Source organism: Verticillium alfalfae, genomic scaffold (assembly GCF_000150825.1).
Source record: "Verticillium alfalfae VaMs.102 supercont1.7 genomic scaffold, whole genome shotgun sequence".
In the NCBI taxonomy this organism is placed as follows: Eukaryota; Fungi; Ascomycota; class Sordariomycetes; order Glomerellales; family Plectosphaerellaceae; genus Verticillium; species Verticillium alfalfae.
In genome coordinates, this window is record NW_003315032.1 from 626875 (window position 1) to 634507 (window position 7633).

Sequence of the window (7633 nt, forward strand, 5' to 3'; positions counted from 1 at the left end):
TGATGCGTGGAGATGAGTCTGCACGACATGGCAATGGGCAATAAGGCGAAAACAGTGGGCCAGGATCTGACTTTTTGCTGGTAGAGATACAGGCGGAATGATGGCATGCTGCCTTTTGCGTTCGAAGGCCGTTGATGATACTACCTAGGCAGGAACCCTGTGATGGCTCTCGGTGGTGTATGATTTAGTACTCTCAGTCCGGTGCTTTCTTCGTCCTCAAGTGCCATCTTCCCATAGGACACTGGGTGAATCTAAAGGCCACCCACGTCAGCGACGAGAGATGACCAGTAGCACACGACGGCCAGCATTCCTAGGCGCCATTCTACGCTTGCTAGGTCGGCACCCAGGTAGGCGTACCTAAGCGGAGGCTTCGGGCTCCGACTGCCACGCAACGCAGCGGGGCTGCCACGCTGGACCTACAGGGCCTTCCTACCTAAGCGAATCGAGCTGTTCACCATTGAGCTGTCCTATCACATGGCCGTCTGTCTCCTGGTCCATGCGTCGTCGCCCCAGGTGCAGTGCACTGTACTGTACCTGAATGCAAGGCCAGCTGGAAGGCTTCTGTCAGCCTTCCCTCCCTCCCCGGATTTTCAATCCCACCATTGCCCGTCAGCCTTCCGGCGCTTCCGCCATCCGCCTCGCATAAACCCTCCGAGGCCCCGACCGTCCTTCAACATACAAGTCCCCGTCTGCCTGCCTGTTCAGAGCTCATCCTCTCTTCGTCGCCCTCCCGTAAGCCGACGTCCCTACGCCGCGTCCCGGCTCCGACCCAGCCATGACCTCCTCGCAACCCCAGGTCTCCGACCTCCGCCTCGACGCCGTGCTGCGCACCTCTGCCGAATCCCGCGAACAGGCGGATGCTCTCGTCGCCCTCCTGTCCACTGCCGATGAAGCCGGCGCCCGTCTCCCTGCCGACCTCGAGGCCACCCTGTCTAAGCAGCAGAAGCTTCTGTTCACCAACATAGCCCACCTCCGAGGCCTCCACCGCGCCGCCCACTTCTCTGCCCGCGAGACGAAGGCGACTACCGCCGAGGACCGTCAGGCCGTCGACACCCTGCACCTCCAGCTACAGAACCTTTACTACGAGCAGCGCCACCTACAGGGCGAGATCGCTGCCTGCGACGAGTACGAGTGAGTTGCTCTTGCCCTTATCCTGCTCGTCGCCTCCTCCGCAATGCCACGGAAGACTGACATCAGCGCAGCCACTCGCATCTGCGCCTGCCGCTCATTCCTGTCGAGGACTTTCTCGATCAGCATCCCGACCAGGCGACCGACGACGAGAACGCGCTCATGACGGCGCGCATCGCTCACGAACGCGCTCAGCGTGAGACCCTCGAGCAACAGAGACAGGAGCTCCTGAAGCGCAAGCAAAAGCTCATCTCCGAGAACAAGAAGCGCAAGGATGACCTGGCGAATCTCGACAAGGACCTGGAGAAATTTATTGATGTTTGTTGTGCCCCCGTCTCCTTCCCTCTCCTGGCTGGCGCCTGCACCTAACCCTTTCCTCTCCTCGACGCGTATGCTGACTAGGTCGCGCAGGCCGCGAAGCCGATTCAGGTACTTTTCGAGAAGGTGGTGTGATTGCGGCCAGCGACGAAATATTCTTTTTACGAGAGGGTCTGGCTAGGATGCCGGAATCCGATTACAGTTTGCTTAGAGATACCCCCCTCCCTTTCTCCCAAGGGCCGAAAAAAAGTACCTTGTCGAAAAGGAGTTTACGGCACGCCCAATTGAGACTTCGACCTGAGACTGTTTGACTGGTACCCTGCTACTATCTGTCGCTATTTGACTCCTTGAGCGAATCCAAAACGTCTGCCTGGAGCATCAGTGGCTATGCAAATGGAGAACTCGACGCATTGGGCTGGATTTGAACGGTTGCCTGGAGTGGACAACGTCGCGCCCATATGGGTAGCCGACGCTTAAGAGTGCCGGTCCCGTCGCAGAGCCCAGACGTGGGGTCACTGGCGGGCGGTGAAGCTGACAGCACAGAGCACAGCACTGGCCATCTCGTGTTCCACTCAGCTCCGCGACAATTCTCATATTGCTCAGTGCCTTAGGGCCGATTCCTATTGACGCGCACACTTGTGGCGCAGGATTCATGACTTTTCGGAGGCAAGTCAAACGGCTCGAGCAGAGTGAGGTGGCTCAGGCAGTTTTGGTTTTTGAACGCTGAACGCGTCCTTGCGGGGCCTTGACGATATGTCCAGAATCGAAGCACAGCTTCAGGCAACGAGATGACTGCCCACCCCCCGATATTGTCTCCGTCGCAATATTCCCCCAAGCTCGAGGGGACCCGTGACGGCCTGCCAGACGGCAGTTCAGGCCGCTTTTCCTTGCCGAACAAGCGGAGCCAGCATGCACCGGTGTCTGATCCACTCAAGCGCCGTCATTTTTCACGTGGGAAATGAGTCGTCTTCACTGCACCGCCCCTGAACTCTATCGTTCAGCCGAAAGAGGCCATCCAGCCGTGGGCGTGCTTTGGGGATTGGAGGACATTTTCTCTTCTCATCCGCCGATCGCGCCGCCTGTCTTGCACTGCGCGCTCGATGCGATGCTGTTTGGGGGTATCACGGAGCTCTTATTCATGCGGGCAGGGTGATCACGATGATGCACATGATAAGTTTTGGGCCGCACATGTTCACAGGTGGGTGTGGTCTCGATTGCTGTGCTCCCTCCATCTCTCTCTCTCTCTCTCTCTCTCCGTCCCCCTCGTCTGATGTACACAACCCTGAAGGAGGAGAACTGTAGCATCTGCTCGCGCTACCAGCAGATGTTCACCCGAATCGGTACTCGGCGTGACTAGCGAATGAATACAACAGGGCAATGCACATCGCGATATAAGTACCAGGGTCTTGAACTTTGTCAGCCATGCCACAGCATTCCAGCAAGCGTTGACGGCATGCCAGCCAAAACAAATAGAACATGGATGCTAACACGGACCTTGGAATTGAGACGAATCAACATCAGCTGAAGGTGCGAAAACGGGAGGGGGGACAAGTCTGACTAGGGTCCAGACAGGACGCACGCCTGGGGGCCAGCCAACCCACGAGATCTGGTCCCGTTCTGGAATACCGAGCCACTCAGATGTAAGCTGGAGACAGATGTGGGGGCCACTGGTGCTGTTAGTACGGTCGGTAGAGGAAATGCAGTGAAGCTACGACGACCTCCCCAGGCGGGAAAAAGGAGGGGGTCCAGGGCCCCAAAGTCAAAATGGCCGCCCCATCAGAGGGAATTCAGAAGCGCCCTGACATGATTCAACGCGCGTCCCATGCGACAACGCAGAAACTCTTCCTAGGCAGCAGCATTCGCCCATCGGCAAGCCTGTCCCGAACCATCGCAAAGCCCATCAACAAGGCTGTGCCGCAGACCGACGCTACGAAACTCCTTCAGATGGAGTTGACGAACCTGGCCGAGGCTCTCAAGTTCCGCGGTCACTGTCCCCTAGACCAGCCAGACACTGGTGCCGCGTCGACGAAGTAAGGACCGTTCGAGAACCCCTTCGGAGATTGACGAGCACCGCGGGGTTCGTCTGTCTATTTGGTTGGCTGTCTCTTTGCCTCGCCATGTGAGTCGTCGAAATCGAGAGCGAGGGGTGTCAAACAACTCAAAGCAAGCCCGTCTACTCGAGGTTAGCCCGTCTCATTTCCCCTGGCCCAAGCCACGTCGGCTGGACTCGAGCGTTGGTGCAACAAGATGCGCTTGCGGCCTTATTGGCTAGAAGGGCTAGGTCGTCGATATCGCCTCGTTTGTCATGAATACTGTCCCAACTGCTTCAACTTGGGCACACTCAGGTCTACTTGGAGGACTTCTCTCTTGTTGGCGAGTCAGACCGTACTGAGCAAGCGAATAGGCTGGTAAGAGAAAGACCAGGACAAAGCTGTGCTTTCTGGCACGAGTTGTTTCTTCGTACGTCGCAATGGCGTATCTTGTATCGTGCCGGGTGTGAACAAGTTTCTGCGCTTTTGTACGTTTCTTGAACCTGTCCGGCTGCATGCACTCATTTCCCAGCTACCTTTCCCTACCTTACCTAGGTCGATGACATGGCAGTGCCAAGGAAGTCTCCCAGATCAATCTCGACGACAGCATCCAACCCGTTCCAGCACTGGGGGACCCTACCTACCTTCCTGGTTCCTCTGGGGAAGACCCCCACAGCTCTGTACCTAGCTCTGGTCCCTTGAGAACAGGAGGTGGGACCAACTTGGTGCGAACCACTTCATGTCGGCCTAGGAGAGGCAGCCGGTGCCATTTCCCAAAGAAGGCTCGGCTGGCTCAACGAAGTATCGTGATCGAGACCCCACAATGGCTCCAACACTGGCAAAAAGGGCGTGCATCACGCAAGTCTAGGAGCATTGGGCATTGCCTAACGAGCCCTTTCTCCTTATACTCCTACCCCCTACCTTCGGAGAGAACCCTGTCCTTGACACCCAATCCCATCACCCCCCACCGCCACACGAGGTAGACCTGCTCGTGTACTGGACGGCGCAACCCTCTAGGCTTACCAGCCCGCACTGGCATCTCATCTCTCTACAGGTGATCGTGATGATGGCCCCGTTCCGAAGTGGCACTGACGGCGAAGGGGTGCTTGTTTGCCAGAAGCTTGGACAGGACCCTTTCCCCCCTCACACCCCCTTTGTCATAGGTACATGATGGACGTGGAGGTACCTTAGTCTAGGTAGGTACACAAGGCAGATCTGGTCGTTCTTGCTTGCTATATGGAGTATCGTGCCGCTTCTACAGGTCCTGGATAGCTCACACTTTCCCTCTGTCTCAGACCGTGATGACCTGCCCTCTCCCATATCAAGAGCTCTCCGCCTTTCTTGTCATACTCAGCACACCAGAGCCACTTGGTCTTATTCTCTCTTCACTCTCTCCCTTCTCTTCCTGCCGGAACCAGCAGTGACGCTGCAATTTCATCCTTCCATCACTCCTCCAGCACACTAAAGTCAAAGGGAGTTGAAGACGACCCTATTCGATCTCCTACGCAACTCGACTCGTCGCCCCTCACCCGCGAAACAGTTGCAACCCTAGATCTCTCATCAGTCTTGGAAATCTGGAAGTCTTCTTGCTTCCAGGCATCTCTTCACCCGAACCGTCACCAAGATACCGGGTGCCTTCCCTCCTTCCCCCAGACCCTCACTGGGCTGGACTTCACCACACGTCACAGCTATACCACACACGATTGTTCGTCACGACTGAGCCATGTCGCTCTTCGCTTGGTGCAGCCGCCGCGCTGGCGGGCTGGCCATGATCGCTCTCCTTGCCCTCAGCTACTGGGTCATCTCGCGGGCATCGGCTGCATCGCATCTCGCCTATGCGCATAACTTTCGACACCCCGGGCCACAGCCCGCTAAAGGCCCGACATCATTCTTCGCAAAGGACTGGCCAACCATAGTGTTCGCGTATTACTGCTTGTTCATCCACTTCCTGGTCTTCGCGTTCCCCTTTCGTTCATGTTACGCCGTCATCAGCATGACTTGGAACCTCAAGAAGACTGCGCTCAACAAGAGGCTTCGCGACTTTAAATTCGCCCACCGCCGCCGAGGTTCCTCCTCCTCTCTCTCTAGCTCAGAGACCTTGACCTCGTACTACGCCTGTTCTTCCATCACCAGCCAGCCTGGCGATCCACAGGTTGAGGCCTATAGCGAATCGTCAGACTATGTTGTCGACCATGTCATCCACGCCATCATTATTCCTAACTACAAGGAGGAAGTGGACACGCTCAGGGAGACCCTCGAAGTACTCGCATCGCACCCGCAAGCGGTCAACTCGTACGACGTAAGTGGGGTTTTCTTTTGATTGTGACGGTCATGTTGCTTTGGTTTGTGCGTAGCTGACCATAGCCTATGCATAGATCTATCTCGGCATGGAGTCTCGTGAAGCCAACTGCGAGCTTAAGGCTACCTCACTCATTCAAGAATTTCTGAAAAAGTTTCGCAACATCACTTACACCGTCCATCCATCCGATATTCCAAACGAGGCTGCCGGAAAGGGCAGCAACGTGGCCTGGGCAGCACGGATGGCGAGCCAGAACTACGCCTTTGCGGATCGAAGGGATGTCATTTTTACCGGGATTGATGGTACGTGGTCACCTGTCAGCACCTTATAGCGAGTGGCTTTGCCTGGGGAATCCCTGAGAAAATACGTTCAAGCACGATGCGATGGCTATCATTTGCTAACACTATTTTTGTGCAGCGGACAGCCACCTGTCAGCCAACTACACGGCGCTGATCACCACCATGCATATGGCGCATCCAGAAAAGGCTGATACGACGTTGTACGCGGCACCCATCATCTTTGATCGCAACGCGCACATCGTCCCCGCAGTCGTACGTGTTGCGGACATTCTTTGGGGCGCCGGTGGTCTTTCCGGGCTTTACAAAGGGTCTTCTGTAGCACCACCAACCTCAGTCTACTCGCTCCCCCTGAAGCTTGTCGACCGCGTGGGAGGGTGGGACTGCGACAGTGAAGCCATCGGCGAAGACCTGCACATGTACCTCAAGTGCCTCTTTGCTCTTAACGGAAACCTGACCTGTCGGACGGTGTACAGCCCAGTCAGCCAAAGCAACGTAACAGCTGGTAGCATCAAAGGGCTGCGTGGCGTTTATGCCGATATGCAAGCACGTTACAAACAGGCCCTCCGACACATGTGGGGAGCTCTAGATACAGGATACGCCATGCGCAAGTTCGCGGAGCTCCTTCGGGAGAGGAAGCATACTTCGAGGGCATACCGACCTTTGCATACGCCCTTGGATAACGATTCAAATGTTTACGTCCCCGAATTACAACCAGACACCAATCAGTCCCACGAGAGCGGTGTCTTTTCTGACATCACTCAAGACACACTGTCAGGTCCCAACTGGTGGTGTCTCCTCGTTCTCAGCCATCGTCTTTTCGAGGCACACTTTCTCCCGGTACAGATGACGATTCTAGTCATCGCATCAACGCTGTTTCAATGGGTCGCCGAAGGAAACGAAGACCCTCACAATCTTGGATGGATCTTTACCGTCTCCAACATCATCCGCACAGTTGGCATTATGGAGGTCGCCTTGTTCTTGTTCCTTTACGAACGATACCACGACGTGTGCGTACGAACGAGGGAACGCGAGATGATTGAGGCGGGTCTGGCACAGGATATGAACTTCTCATATCGCTCGGTGAAGAGAAATTTCGTTGATTACGTTATGGTGCCGTTGGTCGCGCCACTGTATGGCTCGATTCCATGTGCGCAGGCGCAAATCTGCCACTTCTGGACCGTGGACCTGGTCTACACTGTGAGCGGGAAGATAACACGCCAGAGATCAAAGTCCGTTACGCCAATCGAACAGATGGCATGATGGCTCGGCTGCTGTTTGAGAAAGAGCGCTTCTCTCAACCGGCACTGCAGTGACGAGCCGAATACTTTTCCACCCTTCTATTCGCCCTCGCCATCAATTTCGAGAGTATTCACCCGATACCGGCTTTTAATGAATTTCTGCTTTCGGGAGGACAACTGCAGGAGCGTCACGTGTACAATGACCATTATTTCTTCTTCAGCATCGGTCTTCGTTCTAAAGTATAGACACATTTCACAGCGACGAGGGTGTTGAGCGGATGGATGAAGCTTGAGGATGGACAGGCAAACGTTGCAGTAATA

At 55.6% G+C, this 7633-nt stretch overlaps 2 protein-coding genes across 2 annotated transcripts; both read left to right on the top strand.

Annotated features, from left to right (window-relative positions):
* Positions 1-775: 775 nt before the first annotated feature.
* VDBG_06013 (conserved hypothetical protein) lies at positions 776-1581 on the top strand (the record flags this gene model as incomplete). The annotated part of the gene is made up of 3 exons (XM_003003525.1): positions 776-1131; positions 1203-1446; positions 1540-1581. The coding sequence occupies 3 exons, from the start codon at positions 776-778 to the stop codon at positions 1579-1581; spliced, it is 642 nt and encodes a 213-aa protein (XP_003003571.1).
* A 3618-nt stretch (positions 1582-5199) lies between these two features.
* VDBG_06014 (conserved hypothetical protein) lies at positions 5200-7334 on the top strand (the record flags this gene model as incomplete). Its single annotated transcript, XM_003003526.1, has 3 exons — positions 5200-5775; positions 5852-6077; positions 6193-7334. 3 exons carry the CDS (start codon positions 5200-5202, stop codon positions 7332-7334), a joined length of 1944 nt encoding a protein of 647 aa, XP_003003572.1.
* Between the last annotated feature and the right edge of the window lie 299 nt (positions 7335-7633).